At 42.3% G+C, this 22,381-nt stretch overlaps 1 protein-coding gene across 4 annotated transcripts; it reads left to right on the forward strand.

The window, feature by feature from the left end:
* Positions 1-297: 297 nt before the first annotated feature.
* On the forward strand, positions 298-21,540 carry XPC (XPC complex subunit, DNA damage recognition and repair factor). 4 transcript variants are annotated; one of them, XM_008168025.2, is made up of 16 exons: positions 298-514; positions 4,380-4,587; positions 5,661-5,785; positions 7,382-7,505; positions 8,904-8,988; positions 10,498-10,655; positions 10,880-11,000; positions 12,629-12,718; positions 13,811-14,704; positions 15,214-15,374; positions 15,511-15,592; positions 16,086-16,220; positions 16,903-17,072; positions 17,448-17,541; positions 18,344-18,433; positions 19,867-21,540. In XM_008168025.2, the coding sequence occupies exons 1-16, from the start codon at positions 298-300 to the stop codon at positions 20,077-20,079; spliced, it is 2,967 nt and encodes a 988-aa protein (XP_008166247.2). In that variant the 3' UTR covers positions 20,080-21,540. The 4 variants fall into 4 exon arrangements, with proteins under 4 accessions (XP_008166247.2, XP_042705784.2, XP_005288490.2 ...); XM_005288433.3 differs by lacking the exon at positions 298-514 and adding an exon at positions 692-830; XM_042849850.2 differs by lacking the exon at positions 16,086-16,220.
* Positions 21,541-22,381: the final 841 nt, after the last annotated feature.

The raw sequence follows: 22,381 nt of genomic DNA on the forward strand, positions 1-22,381 counted from the left end.
AGGCGCGAGAGCTGCCAGCGTGGGTCAGCCCACGGCCTGTCTGCCCCGCAGTGACCGCGCCAGGTGCTTCAGCAGCGTTGCCCCCAGGCAGGCGCACGGGGCAGGGTGGTAGCAGGGCACGTGCTAGTGCCAGGCAGCCTCGGGGCTGGAAGCTGAGTGGCCCGTGGAGACAAGGAACTGGCACGTGTGACCGGGGTAGCTCGTCTAGCCCCTGCCCGCAGTCACTCCCGTCCCGGGGGGCACGTAACGGGGACACGGCGTTCGCCCAGCCTGGAGCACTGGGGCAGAGCGGGCACTATGGGAACAGCCGCTGCCAAGAAGGGGCAATTAGCGAGCGCTGTCCAACAGGCCTTTGCAGCGCCCCGCACAGAGCAACGGCAGCCCCGCGATCCGGCCCTAGGCAGCTCTGCACAAACGGGATGTGGCGGGCGCCGCCATCTCCCGCCCTTGCGGGCTGCAGCCCAGCCGGCTGGGACGGAAGAGACGTCAGGCAGAAGGGGAGGAGAGAACAGAGGTAGGAGCCGGCTGTGTCAGCCCAGCCTCCCCTGGGCTTTTCTGCAGCGACGGGAGGCCAGAGGGTGCACATGAGCGTGCAAAGGCCTTGCCAAAGGAAGGGGGGCTGCCTTCATCATCTCCGCCGTGTTTGCTTTGTGTCCCCCCACCAGTCTCTGCTTGCTGCTCCCCTTGACAGACGCAGCTGTGAAGAGGAAACAGCATGGGCAAGAAGCGCAAAGGTTCCCTGCAGCAAGAGGCTGCCAACAAGAAAGTCAAGGGAGAGCCTGCTGCAGCAGCCACCAGGGCCCCCCAAACTCACAGGCAAGAATCAGAGGGTGAGTGTAGAAATAGACTCTTTCTTGGGCCACAGTCTGTTACAAGCAGTTGCATAAGCATCACGGAGAATATAAAATCAAGGAGAAGCAGCCCCTGGCACCAGATTGCGGGAGGGAGATTCATTTGGAGGGAGTCAGGGAGATTTCCCCTTCCCCCAACATGCTCCTTTGGAATTACTTTAAAAATGACTTTTAAATGATCTATCTGTGCTGATGAAGGATTTTTTGTACCATATTTCTATAGGACATTTAAAATCTTACTTGATTTTTTGGACTTTCTCCTCATTTAAATGTTACTGTTTTTGCAAGCCTCTGGCCTGCTGTCCAAAGTGCATTTCTAATTAGATTGTGAAGAACAAACCAAATTTTCCCCCGTAGTGTTTATTTCTAGCTGCATTCATTCTGTGACTTCAGTTTTCCTGTAAGGTTTTTATAGGAGTTAAAAAAAAAAGGTAAAAGTTTATTTAGAATTGTTTTTGTCTCTATTTTTCTGTTTAAAGCTTAATAGAGCGTTTGGAATATTAAACAGCAGATATACCCCTTTAAAAACACAATCTGTTTTCATAGCCACTAAATAATGTAGTGTTTGTGTTTAACTCCATCTGCTGATATGTTGTCCCTTATACAATGTGTAATCATGTGATCATGACTGATTTAGCTTTTTTTGTACGCCTCATTTAAATTGTACAGATGTTACATAAGCAAGATAGTTTCCTCTCTAGAATTGAGAAAAGTTCTTAGTGCTGTCAGTAGACAATCCAAGATTTCCAAACCTTTCCTTTGTCACAATGAAAGAGGGCAGGATCAAATGAATTGGTCTGGCAGCTGCAGCTAAGAAAAATGAAAGGTTCTAGGGTAGATTGTGGTTGGTGGCTTTTAGTAAGTACAAATCATTTTAACAGATCTTTAGGGCATTATCTTATCTGTGTAAAATATAAGCATGGAATTCAGGCCATTCTTAATGCAAATAATAGAATTTGATTGATTGTACATCTGCTTGTGGAAAAGGCTAACTGAAAAAAACACTATAAACTCTTAAGGCCTGAGCCTATATTTCTTGTGCATCCAACACTCCGGCTCATAATTAATATTATACTATGGTATCGTCTGTTCCTTCACCACATCTTCCGTGCGTATTATTTCTCTCTGGATTTCACATAGGTGTAGAACAGGGATTCTCAAACTGGGGGTTGGGGCCACTCGGGGTCGCAAGGTTATTACATGGGGAGGTTGCGAGCTGTCAGCCTCCACCCCAAATCCCGCTTTGTCTCCAGCATTTATAATGGTGTTATAAATTAAAAACACTTGTTTATATATTTAAGGGGGGTCACACTCAGAGGCTTGCTATGTGAAAGGGGTCACCAGTACAATAGTCTGAGAACCACTGGTGTAGAAGATGATGTGGTGAGAGTTCCAAGCAGTCTATCATTCCTTAACGTGTGAGAGAGACCCTAAATTTTCACAGAGTACTGTCCTGCTTTTTTGTGACTGCTCTGTCCAACATATTGGATTTGGTCCTTCAAAGTGCTCAGCACCTTTAACTCCTGTTCAGTGAGAGTTGAGGATACCCAAAGAGCCTCAGAAAATCAGGCCTCTCATAAACTCACCATTTAAGAAATTATGGTTTTGGAATCAGTGTAGGCCTTGATAGAATGTTATTGGACCCTGGTGTCTATGTAAAACCCTATGAAAGACAGGAGGCTACTCTGTGGGCCCAGGAGTGTGGTGTTACAGAGCAGTTCACAGGATTGGGGCCTTTGTTTTTTTGTTTTTTTTTTTAAATGGAATGTTTAAAGTACAAAAGCCTCTCTCAGTAAATTTTCTCTTAAGGTTGCTTTTTAAAAATTTCATTGAATTTGAACCAATATTACTGGTCTCAGAATTGGGTCCATTGTGGATGCCCACCAACCATTGCAGTATTGCCAACCCCACATGTTCAAAACCATGACTCAGGCCCCCAGAATGCATGGTATTGTCTTAAAAATCATGAGACTGTAAAAACATAAGAAGGTCTTCTTGTTTGCCTTCTGAAGTGGTGGTGTTATTTATTATTTATCATACATTTGGGTCACATTTTCAAGTTTTGCTTGGCTGCCTATGTTATGCTGGGTGTCGTTCTAGCTTCCATAGCAGTCCAGTATGAAGAGGGTGCAAAGGAGGCACCTTAGACCCCCCTCATCCTCCCTCCGGTGTTGTGAGTTCTGCTGTGCCTTGAACAGCAGATACTGCAAGACTTGCAATAAAATCATAAGAGTTGGCAACTCTGCTTCTGATATATATTTACAACTGCACTGGTTTGCAATTGCTTGGTCGTGTATGTACTGACTTGAAATAAGAAAGCTTGTTTCAGTAAAATTAATAAACAGAGTCAACAGAGATCTCTCTAGTTTTCTTGCTTCTCTCAGACTTCCAGAAGCTGTAATTTTATAACTGATAATCTCTACTTATTAGGAAATAAAAATTAGGTCCTAATCCTGCAGCTAGCTCTATACATGCAGAGGATCTTAAAAGTGACCTTGAAAGCTTTCTTCAAGGTGGGATCATTACAAAGTAATGAGCTGAATATCAGATAGCCACAGGCAGAGGAATATTCAGCTAGTAAATTATTGTAAATGTAGCGTGGGGGGGGGGGGGGGGGAATCAGCTCCTTCAAAATTACATCGGCTGGTGTTTCTCTGCTATACTGACCCAGAATGCATTGATCTGTGGGCCTGATCCTGCAAACAGTTAGACACGTAAGTGTCTTCATGCAAATAGCCCTATTACTCATGCATTGACTTCAGAGGGGCTACATGCATGAGTAAAGTAACTTGTATATGTGAGTGTTTTCAGGAACAGTGTGTATGTCACTTGGACACCAGCAGCCTCCCTGGAACATGGAATAACCCATAAGGGATTAGGTAACTGACATTTTTTTCCTTACATAGAGTGGCTTTGGAAACCACTTATAGACATGAAATGACTATTCCTATATACTGGATACCAAATGAAATAAATTATGTGGAACCATGCCATATTCTAAAAAAGGAGGAAAACCTAGCACATTGCATGAGGGGATTGTGCCCATCAATCCAATCTCATATGTGTATAATGCACCCATCACAGTGGGCACAGTGGTTTCACCCAGGTGTGATGAGGAAAGCATCTTGCTATTGTTACGGGAGAATCTTCAGAAAAGAGGTGCTTTAAATCAGTCTTGCTAAATTCCACTTGTCTGGGGGAAAAAGCCTTTTGCAATAGGTGATTACAATATTTGTTTTTCATCCACCATCAAAGGTAAGGGTAGGTATTGTCTATCTTGTGTATTTTGGGCTGCCAAATTTCCCTGATGGTTTTGCTTCAAATGCACTTTTTGGTAAACACTTCACATTTGTTATTAAAATATTCTCATAGGCAGTATGTTCATTTTAAGCCTTCATTTTTCCCTGCAGCCTATGAGTGATATATGCTGGCTCCCTTGAAGTTGTTGGGAGTTTTATTATTGACTGAGTTCTGTGGAGCTAGGATTTCGCTCTTTGACATGTATTTTTCCCCTCTGATCCATTGCAGATGATTTTGAAGAGGAAAAGCCCAGTATGAAGAAGAATCTCTCAAAAGTTTCTGGTGGAAATAAGAAGAAGAAAGGAGATTGTGACACTGAAGTTCATAGCCTACCAGGTAGATCTTCAAGGCAAAAAGGAGCAAAATCAGTAGCGAAAGAGGAAAATAACATAGATGTAAAAAACAAAGGGAATCGTAACAAAGGGGAAATATGCAGGTAAGTTAATGTACAGCATCAGCATAACAGTCTGGAACAATATTGTATTCACTGTTAAATGTGTTTAGTTAGAGCCTGATCTTGCACATACGCACATGTTCCTTTACTCACACTAATAACCTCATAGTTCCAATATGCACTTGAGCATAATTATTCAGGTGCATGGTTGTTTGCAGGATCAGGACGTTGGAATTCATTCTGGGTGGAAAGCTAATATTTGAGACATTTCCAAGTTTTAGTGCAAATAATTGTAATTTTATATGGAAGTTGTCAAGTAATTTAGGTCAAAAATTCAGGTTTGTTTGTCTTTATATGAGGGTAGGGAGGAGGAATGTAACCTATGACAAGAAGAAATGGGCTTAAACTGCAACAAAGGAAGTAATAATCCTGCCTTCTGTGCAGGGGACTGGACTAGATGACCTATTGAGGTCCCTTCCAGTCCTACACTTCTATGATTCCATGACATTTTGTATTTAAAAATGTCAATAGATGCTTTTGTATGGACTAATAGCAGGAAGTGAAACTGATCAGTTTTGTTTCACTGGCCAACCTGAACAAAATTTACTAAAATAGCAAAACAGACACAGTTCTAATTCCTATTTTTTTTTATATTGATGAGGCTTCAGCAAGATTAACAGTTCAGTGCATGAATTCTGTGAGGCCCTGATCCTGCAAAATGTTATATGGAGACAGAACCTCTGCATCTATGTAGAGCCCCATTGATTTCCCTGGGATCTTTTGAGGGTGCAGATATCCATCTCCATGAAGATCCTTACAAGATGGGGACCTACATTACACACTGCACTGGGAAGAATATTTCCCCATATGTACTGTTCTCCCTCTATTTATGGCAGAGATGTTTTACTTTACAAGTACAGATATATTCTTTGCATTTGTGCTTTGCTTGTCAAATATTTTAAGGCTTTGCAGCTGTTATTTTTAATACAGATACATTGTATTTGTTTTTCTATTATTTTAATATTGTTTTCCTCCAATTTTTAAACAAACTAGCAAACAAACTACACACTGTAACTCTGAAAGCCTTTTTTTGTTGTCTTTTGTAATCTTTATAGTGCTTTACCGAGCCCCTCTCAGAAGGAGATGACTTTGAAGAGACAGTCAACTATTAAAAAAGAAATGGATGATGATGATGATGATGATGGAGATGGAAGTGAGGATGAGTGGGAGGATGTGGAAGGTAACAGTCTTTTACAGTGGCCCTATCAACTATTATGCTCTAAATATTGTCATATACTGTTCTCAGTGATGATTTATTTGATTTTGGTGCAACCTCTCTTGGATTCAGATAGTTTCTACAGTCACTATTACAGCTATAGATTTTTTTTATTGAATCTCTTATATAAATATTTATAAAGGATCTAATCTAATATACAGATCAAGATTTTGAACATCCCAGTGTTCATGGGTGTTTAAAGATGGGTCCAAACTAAAATCAATATACTTACCAACAGGTGGCATTTTAGCCTCATATTATTCATGCACAAACAGTGGATAAAGGGGCAGCCTTACCCCTTTTCTGGAATTTCCTTTACTGCTTACTTAAATAACACAAGGTTCCTAGCAGAATTTGCCCCTGAGTTTAGGATTGCTCCCTGCAGAACCTCTCTGTCTTGCCCCTCATTCAGTCTGCCTCAGAAAGACAGTAGGGACCCTTTTATGTATGGTAGTTGGTGTTACTAAGACCCACCTAGTTTGGCTGCCAGTGTCTGTGAGCAGAACAGCTCTGCATCTTTATGCACCTGATACCTATTAACATGTGTAGCAATGCTGCTACCCAATATGTGGCACTCTGAACTATTTGTAAATATGAAATATCACCTTATGCCGAGAGAAGCTTAGAATGAGTCCAACAGAAGAATCAGACTGTGATTTCCTAGAGATGGGGACTGGGCAAGTTAAGTCATTCAGTCAGATACCAGTTAGTTGGCCATCAAACCAGGCTGTGAAGACCAGAATTGTATTGTCTTGTAGCTGTAAATGTGTGCCTACTGAAGTGAACTCTCTACTTAAAAACACTCCTGAGTCTTGCCAGTCCTTTTGAACTGATACATTCAGGCTAAATCTTTCACTAAGACTAAGGCACCAAGGGAAGAGGAGCGCCAAAAGCCAGAGGGTGAAGTCGAGAATACCAAGGCTATGGTAGAATTTTGACATTGTTACCGTACGTAATAATATCTCTCTACCACAGGACACATGGTAGAGTCCCAGAACATGTTACTTTAAATAGGGCTGCAGCGCTGTAGAGAAGGCTGCATTCTCAGCTCCTACCTAATGTGGAGCACCCAGTCCACGAAAATATTAATGAAGATTATTTTACAAATAACTGTCTAAATGTAGTGTTCCTGTAAGGTGCCATAGAGACAGATCTGAAACCCAAGTGCTTTGTCCCCACAACAAACGCAGCATGGCCCATAGCAAGGCAAAGCTTCCCTTATGCTGCTCCACCAATGTTTCTCAACCCACTTCGGAAGTAATTATTTGTTCTTTCGACTTTCTGCTAAAGTGATGTGATTGTGATGGTAGTGTAGTGAAAGGGAGACCTGTCTGCTAGAAACTGGTCTGAGTCAATACCTTGATACTAAAGCGACTGGCATTCCATGAATACCTTAGATATAGAATATCCGCTCATTTAACATAGGTTACTGAAGAAACACCAAATGGCAGCGACTTTTGGCAGTCCAACTTTGGCTATGTTTGAACAGATGAACTTGAGAGGAGAGACTCCCCAGGGCCTTTGAGTCTATGGGTATTAATTTTAACTTTCCATTTCCAGAGCTCGAAGATCCTGTCCTGGATAAGTCAGGAGAAGCTGCTGCCCTTCCTGCACTGATGTTGCCCAGCAAACCAGTTGAGATAGAAATTGAAACTCCAGAGCAGGCAAAGAAAAGAGAGAGAAGGTAAAGATCAGTTATACAGGGGAGGCAGCATAGGACAGTGGGTAGAGCAGGAGGGACAGGAGTTGGGAGACCTCTCAGGTTCCAACTCTGATCACTGTCTAGCTGTATGACTTTATCATCAGCTGGGGTAAGTAAATGGTCATAGCTCCATTGACTTGAAGTCACTGGAGTTATGACCATTTAGACCATCTGAGGATCTGTCCTCTGATCTTTAGATGTGCTGAGCATCCAAAACTTGAACTGAAGTCAATGGGAACTCACGGTGCACAGCACCTTAGAAAATCAAGCCCTTAACTTTACTGTGCCTTTGTGTGTCCCCAGGTATAAAATAGGGATAAGGATACTTTTATAAAGCGATTTGAGATCTGTGGCTGTTGTAATGTAATTATACAGTACTATAACTGTATATATCGGGGTGGCCAACCTGAGCCTGAGAAGGAGCCAGAATTTACGAATGTACATTGCCGAAGAGCCACAGTAATACATCAGCAGCCCCCCATCACTTACCCCCCTTCTAGCGCCTCCCACCCACTGGCAGCTCCCAGCACCTCCCGCTCCATCCCCGCACCTTCTGATCAGTTGTTCTGTGGTGTGCAGGAGGCTCTGCGGGGGAAGAGCGAGGGCACTGCAGGCTCCGGGGAGGGCACGGGAAGGGGTGGAGTGAGGGCAGGACCTGTGGCAGAGCCAGGGTTGAGCAATGAGCATCCCCCGGCACATTGGAAAGTTGGCACCTGTAGCTCCAGCCCCAGAGTCAGTGCCTATACAAGGAGCCACATATTAACTTCTGAAGAGCCACGTGGCTCTGGAGCCAGAGGTTGGCCACCCCTGGTATATACCTCCTTTGTCTTTTCCCATTTCCATAAGATTTTTTTAATATAGTAGTACCCCGTCAGTAAATTCAGTTAGGAACAGCCCTCTTAGATCCTGTCACAAATTCGGGTAGCCAGGCTAAGAATTTACATCTGGTCTTATAGATCTATGAATACTAGTTACAGGTAGAATCTTGTTACCTGTATGCTGAATTTTTCTTTCCTAATTCACATGGGTATTGGGAGAGATGAGTAGTTAGTTAGTTAATGAAAAGTGCTAAATAAGTACTAAGTATTTTTTATTGTTAGTTTGCTGTACCCCCTTACACTGACAGCTCTTTAAATTAAGGCACTAAGTCTCAGTAGTAAGGTATGTAGAGCTCACAGTTTTTTAATCACATCTGCACCTCATGACTGTTTGCATAGAATTGACTGAATTCTCCCAAAGCATGCACGGGTCTCCGTGTAAAACCCGGAATTGATTCTCTGACGCATTCTTTTTTTTGATTATTCAGAGTCCTGGTCAGAAACCTGGAATGGTAGGTCCATAGGGCATTACAGCATACATTTATTTTATAACACTTTGCAGAGAGAAAAGGAAAGCCGAGTTTGAGACCTATCTCCGGAGAATGATGAAACGCTTCAACAAGGAGGTTCATGAAGATACGCATAAGGTGAGGGTCACAGAAGCAACATGGCAGAGAGGGTACAGATCATGAAGACTTCAGAACAGTTGTGGTATGTGATTGAAAAGGCACAATGACATTTAGAGCCAATTCTGATCTGTATGATCCATGGGCATGCCTAGAAATTAAAAGGAAAAAGGAAAGTAAAGTTCCAATCAAATTCACATACAGGTTTCTCTCTGACCATCATTTGGAATTCCCTGCCGCTTGGAGAATCTGCATTACTGGAATTCAGGAACAAGATAGATGTCAGTGGTGTGTATATAGGATTAGCTACTGAACTGGGGTGATTCCTGCTCATATTCCTGGAGTTAAACTGTTCATCACATTTGGGGCTGGTGATACTGATGAGCACCAAAGGGATTTTGATCCAAATCCTCAAAGGTATGTAGGCACCTAACTTCTATTTACATCAATGGGAGTTAAGTACTTACATATCTTTGAGGATCAGGGCCTTTATCACCTTCCTCTGGAGCACTGAAGGGTAAGATGGCCTTGTGTTCAAGGCACTGGGGCTCAGGAGATTTGGGTTCAATTTCTGTTTTGACACAGATTTCCTCTATGCCTCAGGTCCCTATTGCTAGATCCAAGGATACGACTTTCCTACTTCACTAGAGTGTTACAAGAATAAACCCATTATTGTGTAGTGCACAGATATGGTGAAGGTAGCCAGATTATTACCTATATACATGGAGTTAAATTAGGAAGGCATATGTACATGATTTTATCATTGTTTTGTTATTGGCGGATCTCCTTCCAGCTTCTGTTTCCGTACTGGCTATGGGAAAAGGGTGGGAAATCCAGTACAATGAAAAGTATTTAAAATAAGGACTAGCTTTTGACTTTGAAATTGCCTTTGGAGATTAATATTGCTTCTGCTCTCAGGTGAAGCAATGACAGTTGTTTCAAATGAACAAGACACAAAGTTGGTTTTGTATCTGTTTTGTGCCTAGTCCTAGAAAACAAATGATGGGAAGTGTTTAAAACAAAGCTCATCAGTGTTTCCAGATGGTAGATGGATGCATGGCTGTCAAAAAGGGAACTTAACTGGCATTTCATTTTGCATTAATTTCAGGTATAGTTTAAAATTTGCTCCTCCTATTTTAGCTATCGTTATTTCACTTCCCTAATAATTGTGTCATGGAGAGGGAATTGAAACAAAAATCTTAGAACTGATCATTTGAAAGACAGAATTTATGCTGTTCCAACGGAGGCTACAGAAATTGTAGTCACAAAAGGCCACGTTCTCCTCTGGCTTACATGGCCACAACTCCTTTGAGAATCTTGGCATCTCCTTCCTCATATAGCTATCGGGTCAGATTCATGCTGGTATGTTAACTGTAATGGTGTTGCACCTGAATTAATATGGCTTGTTGTATTAGCTGAAGAGCCTTTGGATTTGCCCTATCCCTGGCTGTTGATGGAGGAGTAAAGTCATTAACTGTACCAAAAACACTGGCTGTTTCAATCTTAAAACCTATTTTCTATCTCCTCCAGGTTCACCTACTATGTTTGCTAGCAAATGGTTTCTATAGGAACAAGGTCTGCAACCAGCCAGATCTTCAGGCTATTGGCCTTTCCATCATCCCCACCCACTTCACTAAAGTGCCTGCAGGTCGTGTAGACCTTCTCTACCTCTCCAACTTGGTGAAATGGTAAGAATCTCCCTTATAAACCAGCTCTCTCATGTTAATTTTTGATGCAGCACAAGGAGAGAGATCAGGGTTGATGAGTGTAGTCACCCAAGCTCAAGTGATTTATCTTGTTAAATACTAGTTTGGGGAAAATCCCCCCCCCCCTTTTTATTTTTTTAGGGGGGTGAACTATGAAGAAGTTATTCAGGAAACTGGACAGTAAGGTGAATTTGTCATTCTTCAAGGTTTGTTGCAACCTTCACTATCAACACTGAACTCTCTGTTGATGATCGAGAGAGCCTGCAGTCCACTTTAGAGAGACGCTTCGCCATCTACGCTGCAAGAGATGATGAAGAGTTGGTCCATGTGAGTGACTTGAAGTCTGGAAGCTCCCATGGTTGCTTGCTGGGTTTGGATGCCAGATCACTGGGGCAGTATTGCTGCTGTAGAGGTCGCAGGTTAGGCTCAAGGGGTGGGGCTGGATTTGAAGAAAACTGATAGATCATCTCTGGGCCTCGACTTTCTCTTTATTTTTTTCTGTTTTGAACGTAGCCTCTGTGCTTTGAATGACATATGTGCCTTATAACCTGAACAAGCACCCACTGGGGTTCTGCTGTGATTAGGCCCTGGTTCTAAGCTGTACCCAACTGAAGGCCTGGTGATTTTGACCCTCTGTTCTAGGCAATATCCAAGTGGGTTAGTGTAATTGGTCCTGATGCTGGTGGCTTCACAGATAAGTATGTGCATTTGTTCAAAATCATTACCCCCGAGTCTGCTCTGGCAGTGCAAAGCAACTACAGAGACAAATTAACCAGCTCCCTAAGGATTCCTCTTTTGTAAAGCGATTCCTGGGGTCACACAGCCCCTTCTTGGTCCCTGGTTTAAGGGGTTTACCTGAAAAAACAGTTGTGATCAAGGTGTCACTGCATTGAGGCAATCCTCAGCAGTCAGAATGACCCCTTGAGGCCAAGGCAGCCAGGTGTGATTTAGAGCAGCCTGAAGGCTTTAACTGACAACTGTTTTTTAAGGCATCTGGCAATAAGTCAGCCTGTGACTTTGGAACTGGGGTAGGGGGGCAAACTAGAGTCATGTCTTTCCAGTTCACATAGGGGTTGCTGGTTAAAGAAAAATAATTCATGAGTATAAAACTGAACATTGAGGGAAGGTTTCCCATTCTTTGGGAGAGCAGCATGTGAACTGCCATTTTGCAGGCATTCTGCCCCCAAGTCCATCATGGTCCTTGGAAACCTGGGAAATTGCAGCCTTGATCTAGTTGTAGAATGTCTTTACTGTGGCTGGAGATGTAGAAGTACCTCTAGCTAGGAACTGAGGAATCATGTTTACATACATTGGCGGGAGAGGAGCACAGACAAAGTGAACCATGCCTAAATTTGAATGCTTCTGGTTTGAATTTATCTGTTCTTGCCCATTTCTGCTGAACTCCCACATAACACAACAGTCAGCAGGTCACCACTGATACTAGGTTACAGTTACTAAATTACCATTGCAGTGTCCACATGAATGGCAGATGTTTCTGTATAGTAACATCTTGTTAGCATACATAATTTACTCAATCCGTCCTTGAAAGAGGTGCCACTTTGTCTTCTTTCATTCCGTTTACCTCAGGAATGAGGAACAACGGTTCAGTGTTGGAGCTCTAAACTAGGACTTGGGAGAACAGGGTGCAAGGCCCTGCTTCACCACAGACTTCCTTTGTAATCTTGGGCAAGTTATTTAATCTCTTTGTGCCTCTGTTCCCCATCTATAACATGAGGATAAACACATATATTGTGAGACATTGACATTGTGGTAATGGGCGCAATGTAAGTACCAGAAATGAATCTTTATCAGCACACATGGAAAGATCTGGATGAAACTGACTTTTGGGTTAAAATCTGGCTCCAATGTGGTTTTAAGCTGGCTGTTCATACTTAAAAAAAACCAACCCCCTCTCCCCACCCCCAACCTCAAGTCTTTTCTTTTTTCTTAAATAGATGTTTTTACTTATTCTACGAGCGTTACAGTTGCTGTGCCGGCTTGTGCTGTCTATGCGACCCATTCCCCTGAAAGAGCCAGCGGGAAAGGTAGGGTTCATTGGGATTGTGAAAGAAAGGAATTGACTATTTTAGGGGTCCACTCTCTGGCCCAGAGGATGATCGTTTGGAGTCACATGATGTTAATGAAGAAGAAAAAATTAGGCTGAATATCAGAAAAATCTTTGACAATGAGCTGTATTAGGGCAGAGTTGCCAGGGTTTACCTTAAGGTGTGATGTTAAACTGATTTAGCTAACAGTAAAGGCTGTGTGGACACTCTCTCTTATTTTGGTTTGAATGTCTTATTTCAGTTTAGCTTATACATGTTTCTATTCAAATTAAGATGAATAGAAATAAGCCAGGTTTAAACTGAAGTAAGAGTGTCCACACAGCCTTTGCACCAGTATAAATTAAATCAGTTTAAAGCCACACCTCAAGTTGAACTGGTGCGATTGAGACAAGGATTTAAGCTGTAGAATGTCTTCCACCACTTTTCTTTGGAGACCAAGTTGCTTGGGACTTTTAAAACTAGGCTGGATGAAACACTAGAGTTGGACTGAATGATTGAATAGGTCTTTTCCATCTCTGACATCTGTGATGGAGACTAAGGCCTGGTCCACACTAACCCCCCACTTCAAACTAAGGTACACAAATTCAGCTACGTTAATAACGTAGCTGAATTCGAAATACCTTAATTCGAACTTACCGCGGGTCCAGACGCGGCAGGCAGGCTCCCCCGTCGATGCCGCGTACTCCTCTCGCCGAGCTGGAGTACCTGCGTCGACGGCGAACACTTCCGGGATCGATCCCAGAAGATCGATTGCTTACCGCCGGACCCGGAGGTAAGTGTAGACCTACCCTAATTAACAAGCTCAGATCCTTTAAAGCCAGCCAGCCCGTGTATCTAGCCAGTGTTTTCTTCTCTGGGATTAGGAACACAGAGCACAGCCTCTTGAAGCTCACCAAATGGCCCTCCCCAGCTGTTTGACTTATGGTTCCCTAAAACCTGCATATTAACAGCAGTGTACTGTACTCACAAAGCTTTGTTCCGCTTCCACCTACCCCAGTTAGTAGAAGTTGGAGTTTGTCTAACAAACGTTATTTACTCTAGAAAAATCAAGATCACCTCTTTTGTTTTCAGGGCAAGAGCTCCTGCAAGAAGCACTCTGCCAAAAACCCTAAGGCTCCATCAAGAAAAAGCTCCTGCAAAGGAGCCAAGCAACAGGAGAGTGTGTCAGGGAGTGAAGGAGCTGACAAGGAATCAAACACCTCTGGAACCAAAAGGAAAAGTAAGTCAAAGGTGATCAAGGATTGCCAGGAACAAAAGGAATCCAGTGATGATGAAAGCAACCTCGGGGAAGAGGAAGGAGCGCACAGGCCCAGAAACAGTTGCCGACGAAGAGTGACCTTGAAAGTGTCTTACAAAGAGGAGAGTGGAAGTGATGAGGGCAGTGATTCTGAGTTTGAGGCTTCGGAGGAGGAGGACAGTCATTTCTCTGATGAGGATTTTGAAACTGTGTCTAAGAAGCAGAAAAGATCATCGGAGCCCCATAAAGCAAGGATAGCGGTTGAAAACAGCAGGAAAACCAGGTCTTTGGAATCAAAGGGGCCCAAGAATTCAGGTGGAAATGAGCAATTGCTGGCAAAAGCAGCTTCTCCAGGCTCTTCTAATACACCCAGGAAGAGGAACAAAATCATATCTAGTGACGATGATGGGGAGCAGGAGGTGGTGAAAGTGACAGGCACAGATCAGTGGCTGGAAATCTTTGTTGAGCGGGAAGACAGGTGGGTGTGTGTGGACTGCGTTCGTGGCATCGTTGGCCAGCCCTCTATGTGTTTCAAATATGCCACCAAGCCAGTTTCCTATATTGTGGGGATTGACAGCAACGGGCACGTAAAGGATGTAACACAAAGGTATGACCCAGCATGGATGACTTCGACAAGGAAATGTCGTGTGGATCCCCAGTGGTGGGAAGACACGCTGGAACCATATAGAAGCCCCTTTGTGGAAAGAGAGAAGAAGGAAGAAAGGGAGGTAAATGAACACCAGATATTCGGGTCATTTCATACCAAGAGCCAAATCCTGACATCCTGAATCTGGCAAAACTCCCTGGGAGATTTTCCCTGAGAAGGGATGCTGGGATTTGGTGCCAGAATATTTGCTGTATTCATATCTGGGTGTTTTAAATCTGGGATCACTAAGGGGAACATATATATGTTAGTTACAAGAAATAAAATAAAATGGAGGCTGTTTAGGAGAGAATCTGGGGAGAACAAATGCAGAGGACAGACCCATTTGTAATTTGTCGCATAGAACAGCATTGCCCTTGTCGTTAAACACTTTGGACCAAGTTCATCTGTGGTGTAATTCCATCAACACCAAAGGAGATACACCAGGGATGCCTTTGGTCATTTGGATTACCTGCTTTTGTATGGGTTTCTGATTCTTTTTGGGATCAAGTTTATAAAACAATCTTTCTTCTTTTTGTAAAATGCTGGTGCAAAAGACCATTGAATTCACTATTATTTGCATGGGTCATGCAGTTTCTAGTTAAGCTTCAAGACCAACCGCTGCCGACAGCCATTGGAGAGTACAAAAATCACCCTCTTTATGCATTGAAGAGGCATATCCTGAAATATGAGGCCATCTATCCTGAGACTGCTGCTATCCTAGGATACTGCAGAGGAGAGGCAGTATATTCCAGGTGAGACAGACATGATTGTCATATTGTAAAAATTATATAGGTAGCTAAATTGATTGAACATCAGCAAGAGAGTTCTGTGTATTTTTGCAATCCATTGAAAGAGTGTAGACGGTTGCTTTTGTTCTGGCCTCTTTAGAGACTGTGTGCACACACTGCACTCCCGGGACACCTGGCTGAAGCAAGCTCGAGTGGTGAGGATTGGGGAAGTGCCCTATAAGGTAAGGAAGCTTGGAATCACGTCCTTGCACTGCCCTCTCTGGATAAATAGTCATTGCTTTTATACCTTTTACACAGACAAGATTTGCACTGGGGGCGGGATTCTTTCTCTCCAGGCTGCAGGGAGCTGCCCAGCTGCTGTGGATCCATCAGCCAGCCATGCGCCAGCTCTAACCAGAACTCCACTATGTGCTCTTCACACTCTCAGGGACCATCCCTGTTTGGAGGCCTCCTGCCTAGCAGAACTGCACTCGTTAGATTCTGTTCAGAGCCTTCAGGATCCTTCCTTGAATTGGAGGATTTGGCCCCAACTTGCTCACAACGTGCCTAGGTGCATCAAGCATAAGCTATAAGTTACAGATGTCAAAGCTATAGAATGAGCGCTCCTTTCCTCCCATACCCTTCTCTTTCGGTCTCCCAAATAAAATCTGAGATCCCTGATTAGTGTCCGTTTGTTTCTAAAGTGTGACAAATGCAGCCATTGTGTTTACACAGATGGTGAAAGGATATTCCAACCAGGCAAGGAAAGCACGACTGGCAGAGCCTTCAAACAGGGAGAAAGACGATTTGGGGCTGTTTGGCCTGTGGCAGACAGAGGAGTACCAGCCTCCTGTGGCAGTGGATGGAAGGGTAGGCAGGAGGGAAGAGAGGGTGGTGTGTGGGGTGAATGCAAAAATCTGGAATGAAGACACAGGCTTTAGTTTTCTAGAGCATCTTTATGTGTTCGAGGTAGATCAGTCTGCAGCTTCTGGATCCCAAAGTTCTGGGATTTGTAGATTATATTGGTTAACTGCCCAAATTTTAGTCACACCTTAAGTAGGCCTCCATTTTTATGATTGGAAATAATTATGGAGTTCTGTGCCTGTAATTCAGGGCTTGCAAACATGGGGAGTTATTCTCGATTAACTTTAGAAGTGAATTAAGTTAATTTGGAATAAGGCAGTCTTGTTCCGGTGTAAGAGCATCCACCTATGGAGAAAATTGGAAATCGTTAATCTGCTTGAAATTCACACCCCACCATATTCTGGATTAATTTTTATTTTTAATTTTCAAGCCCTTAGTTACGAAGCACAGATGGTAACCATAAACCAGGGTTATCAGTGTAGTTGCAAAGTGTAGGCCAATGCCTGAAAATATGGCTTGTGTCCTGAATATTAAAGAATTGTTGCCAGGTGTCGCTAATCAGACATTCAGAATAAGGATCACTAAGCAGACACTCGTAATGTATCTATTTCTGAATGAGAGGAGAAATTTCCATTCATCTTCTGACTGAGCATGAGCGTCACTTTTTATTTTCATTTTTCAAAAACAGGTTCCCCGGAATGAATATGGAAACGTGTATCTCTTCCTGCCCTGTATGTTACCAATAGGCTGTGTGCAGCTAAAGCTTCCCAACCTGCATAGAGTGGCACGGAAACTGGACATTGACTGTGTTCAAGCCATCACTGGATTTGATTTTCACGGTGGCTACTCACACCCAGTGTATGTGATGTGCCTGCTTTCTGGTTTGTTTGATTTGTGAGGATTTTGTAAACTGCATGGTGGGTGCTCCATGCTAAGGGGCTATACCATGCCATTTTCACTGTCCGCTGCTGTAGAGGCAGAACACCTCAGAGCAAGCTGTGGCACGTGACATCACAGAATTCAGCTCAACAGCCTGTCCTTTCATTTCCATTAGCAGCCTGCTCTTGCTCTGGAAGAGTAGGGAAACCACCCTTGCAGATGCATCATGTGAGATACTCTGCTTTCTCTGTCTATGATGCATCAATATGTATTGGCTGGCTTCCTTTCTTCCTCTAGCACTTGGCCTGTTTTGCGGATGCATAAACTGATAGATGAATGTATTCTCCTTTTCAGTACTGATGGCTACATAGTCTGTGAAGAATACAAAGAGGTGCTCATCGCAGCCTGGGAGAATGAACAGGCGGAGATAGAAAAGAGGGAAAAGGAGGTGAGAATTATTTTCATGGAGTCTTTATTTTTATATTGAACAATAAGTTACCTTCACTTACAGTTATGTAAAGTAACAGTCAAACGTGGGGGCTATTCAAGCATTAAACACAGAGCTGAGCCAATGTAAATGTGTAGTGGTCACAGTCTTACATTTCAATAGAACCACTTGTCCAGCTGGATCCCAAAGCACTTTAGTCTGTCCATACCCTGGCTAAATTTTAGGCACAATATAATTCCCCAAGTTGGAATTTGCCAGGGAACGAGGGCCAGCATCCCTGCTCATTCAAAAATAGTTATGAATGGCCATGACACCAGTGTTGTATTTAATCCAAATGATGGCCCCTCCAGCAGCCCTGGTTAGTGGGGCATTGATTCAGTACTTACTTTGAGAAAAGTGCCCAATTCAGTATTGACTCAGAGATGAATGCCCCATATCCTGCAGCATCTATTGACATGTTCTTTTGGGGCTTCCTATATAAGTACTGGCCAATCCTGACACTGCTGGGCTTGTGAGATGTGACATTGCAAAAAGCCATACTGGCTGCTGATAGTGAGTAAAATGGTATAAAGTTATATGATGGAATAAATACAATGATTCCTGTACAAACAGATACCTCTTAAAATATAATGATGATTGGTTAATAGGCCTACTGAATGCGCAGGAGTGATGCAATACATTTAAATTAATATACAGAATTTTTCTGTTTTGTTTAAACACCAAAGACTGTTTATATGGGTCTGAATATATCAGAATTCCTGACTTTAAGGATTTATTTTTTTGAAATAATAATTGCACATAGAAAAGAGAGAAGAGAGCACTGGGGAACTGGAAATTGCTGGCTAAAGGACTTCTCATAAGAGAGAGACTGAAGCAACGCTACTGCAGAAAGGTAAGAATCTGTGTGTATATCTGCTACTAGTAAGGACTAAGGAAAATGATAGCAGTAGAATTTGCACTGGATTCTTGAGTCTATTTTTTTTCCCCTCAGTTCTTACAATCTCTTCTTGTTCATGGGACAGCTCAAATGATTAATGTGAGCAGGCTTTGACCCTTCTGAATGTCAAAGGTGGGGAGGGGTAAGAAGCCCAACTAAATGCTTCCTCGATTCATTTTAAAATATATCTAACATTGTAATTTGTCTAGTGCTCCCTTTGGCCTTTCCATGTGTTAGTTGCAGCCTGTGAAAATACTTCTGGGCTTGTCATAGCAGATGAAGCTAACCGAGCACCATTGCTGTCCTCTCTATTAATGCAGCCTAATTACATCTCTTTCAACACAGCTGCTGGTGGTCAAGATCACTACATGCTTAGTCATTTGATGGATGACGCATGTAATCTTTAGCAGCGTTTGACCCTGTCTTGCTTTATACCCAAAATCTTAAATTTTCAATTGATACATCAGAGAACTTCCAAAATCTCTTCACGCAAAGCTCTCTTCCCCTCTTCTCACACTAACTTTGAATAGGAGTTCATACTGGGTTTTGAACAAGAATTCAGCTCAATCATGTCAGTTGAAATCTCATCCCTATTTAACATAAGATGAGCACTCCGCAACCAGGCAACATGGTTTTATATTATGGCCCTATTCTTCTGACATAGCCACTTCATATTTTGGATTTCTTAGTCCAAACCACACATGTAGTTTTCAGAGGAGCAAAGTGACCTGTGTTGGTTTGGGTTATGAAGTGAAATGATTCTGTCCTTAAATATGTTTTTCCTCATGCTTGGTGATAAGTCAGATTTTAAAGCCGGTTTATTCTTACACTATCTTGACTAGTGAATATTCTTTCTGAACTTGAATTAATGCTGCACATATGAGACATGGACTGATACTGCTTTGTGTAGAGAATTACATAAAATGTACCACTTGTCTGTTAAAGATAACTCCTGCTAACTACAGCAGCATGTTCCATGGTGTTGAGACTATATTATGACAAAAAAGACCCTTAAAAAACACCACCTAACCACAGTTGCCAACTTTCATGTGGTAAATAAGCACCCAGACTTTCACAATAAGCCAAAAAATCAAGCTAATCCCGTTTCAAAACAAGGCCCAAATAAGCCAATCCCTAAGAACCCCAATACTCTATGTGACTAGATCCCCCGCAGGGTGCAGTGTGGGACTGTGGTGGGCCTGCACCCCAGATTCCCTCCCCCTCCTTGCCAGGAGCCGATCGGGGGGAAAAAAAAAAAAAAAGCTACAAGCCAAAAACTAGGCAACAACAACTCACAAGCCAATTAAGCCAAAAACAAACCCAATTTCTGTGGGTTTTTTTGTGGGTTTGGCATGTCTGCCCCTAATATTCATGCTTATTTTTTCCAGAGTGAGGCATCCGGCTCCATGATGGAGAAAGGAGCTGGATTTTCTTCTGATGAAGAAGGGGAGCCAAGTTCAGAGACTCCAGCCGAAGATGTGGTTGTTTCTTGGCCTCAGAATCGGCAAGTGGATGAACAAAGAAAAGAGAAAAAAGGCAGAAAGAGCAAGCGTGAAAAGAAAGGAGAAGTAGCACACTTGTTCCCCTTTGAGAAGTTGTGACCAGAACTGAGTGCTAAACCCTTTGCATTCAATTTCCCGATGCAAGGATGAAGGTGGCTGGCTTCTTTAAAACCATCTTGTAAATAATTTCAGAGCTAGAAAATGTTTGATGTTTTCTACTAGTTGTCTACTTGGGACTGAATGAGTCATAATTATATAATTAGAGCAAAGAGCAGATGTGGCGGTAGATAAAAATACATCACAACAGGAGCATACCAGCCGGTGTGTGTTTTCAGCCCTCCAGTGTATAAGCATTTCTGGTGGTCAGAGGTGGACTCTCTCCATAGTGTAATCTCAAGCCTCTCTCTCTTATCCAGCATTAAGAGTTCTAAAAATATGAAACTGGATTTATTTCTTTTGGAGTCAAGGTAACCTTTTTATTTGTGGAGTTTTGAGGAACAGACTTGTAGATATCATATACCTTCTGAGAAGAGTGACCCATTGCAGCTGTTCTTCCCCTTTGACAAGTATTGTCACCCCTGCAGTATACCTAGTTCTGCATCACTTTCACGATCTCCTTCCCCCAAGTCTTGTTTACTGACAAACAGAAGCATGTGTAGCTGCTATTCAGGAGTCCCTTGTGTACTCTATTATTGGCCTATTATCGCTATAGGTAGTTAACCCATCTTGTTTCAAATCAGCAGTGCAAGATTCTTTTATTCACATTTGTAGTCCATCATCACAAGGGAGGAAATGTAAAGAATCAAGTAGCACCTCAGAACCTGGCAGATCCCTAAGATTTACATGTTTTGCAAAGGACAGAGATTTCTTAAGCGTAGTTTTGACTTATTTTACTTTCCCTGCCTCCATAATCCTTTCTAGAGAGAGAGAGAAAAGTCTTGAGATAACTTGGGACACTGTCATGTTGCATTTTTTTAAAGATTTTTTTTATATTGTCACCACCTTATTAAACTAAAATAACTAACTTGTCACCCTTAATGTTTATTCACTGTCTGTATATGGCATAGCTTAGACAATGAGAGCAGACAAGGAACGTTTAGTTTGGTGCAAAATTTGCAAGAGCACCATTGCCAGAAGTAAAAGTCAGTGGGACTTGGGCACTTTTGAAACTGTTACCCACGATCTATAGCAAGTTTCACTTTCTCTGCAGCACCGTGTTGGGTTTGTATTCTAAACACTGTAAGGGAATGTTTAAATCCATGCAAACTGTTTATGGGATTTTTAAAAAAAGTGAAATGATAGATTGTAATTATTTTTTAGAAAACCTATAGTTAGGCTTAAATGGACCTAAATTTCTCTTTAAGGAAACTCCTAGTTATGGTGGGAATACAGTAATGTTAAGAGCCTGCTGCTTCCTTGCCTTATGCCACAAGTTCAAACTCATTGTAATCCTAGTGGAGAGGCTAAAAATGCAAGAAAAAAAGCTTTAGTACTTATGTATATTTAGAAAAATATTTTTATACTGAATTTTTGGAAAAATAAAGTGTTTGCAAAGATCAATCTTGTGTATGGTCCCTGTTATTTCTATGGGTCATTTATCTGTATTCCCAATGAACAATTATTAAAGGAAAAAAGCAGTGACCCTCAGGTAGCTTAGTTATCACACTTTTGTATTACATCAGCAGTATCACCAGTCCTAAGTGTTCAAAACATGTAAATTTGGGTTTTTTTACATTCTGCTCTTGAAGCTTTTAGGGTTCATATTAAGCTTTTTTAAAACAAAGATTAAAAACTTTTTTTAAATGAAAGCTGAGATTCTCAGGTAATTACTTGACTGCAGATGAGGCTTCAAGAAAAACTATGTATTGCAAGATTTGACAATACTGCAGTAATTACCAGAGGGCCCCTTCAGGGTCTGGGTCCTCCTGTGCAAATACATATGAGGACATGCTCACACTCTGAACCATTTTCAGTGTAAGGGCTAGAATCCAACTCTAACTGAAATTCTGGAGTCTTTCCCTTGCTTTAAATGGGTCTGAAATGGAGTGACAGCTAGGCATAAATGGAAGATTGAATTTTGGACTGCATCGCTGGTGGAGGTTCCTAGCCTGTACAACCAGCATAAGAGAAATTGTATTGCTGCAGTTGTTAGAATAGAAACCTTGGCTGTATATATGCAATGAAAGCACCAATTCTGGCTATGTTGTTTAAAAAGAAAATGCACCTCCCATTACATGGAGTTTTGCTTCACGTTATTTGTGAACAAAGTAAGCTATTGGGGATCCATACTTAAAACTGTTCTGATCGTAGAATTAAGCCCAAAGCCCTTAAATATTTAATCCAATGGAACTAGAACCATTACAATAGTTCTAGTTCCATTGTATAATACCTTTCAAAGAGC

Source organism: Chrysemys picta, chromosome 7 (assembly GCF_011386835.1).
Source record: "Chrysemys picta bellii isolate R12L10 chromosome 7, ASM1138683v2, whole genome shotgun sequence".
NCBI classification, from domain to species: domain Eukaryota; kingdom Metazoa; phylum Chordata; order Testudines; family Emydidae; genus Chrysemys; species Chrysemys picta.

What these genes read in the sequence shown, in the direction of transcription:
- XPC (XM_008168025.2), top strand. Translation starts at nt 298, where the DNA reads ATGGGAACAGCCGCTGCCAAGAAGGGGCAATTAGCGAGCGCTGTCCAA. An exon ending in ATGATGAAGAGTTGGTCCAT is followed by an intron (nt 11,001 to 12,628) that starts GTGAGTGACTTG and finishes TTTCTTAAATAG; the next exon opens with ATGTTTTTACTTATTCTACG. An exon ending in CTGTGGCAGTGGATGGAAGG is followed by an intron (nt 16,221 to 16,902) that starts GTAGGCAGGAGG and finishes TTTCAAAAACAG; the next exon opens with GTTCCCCGGAATGAATATGG.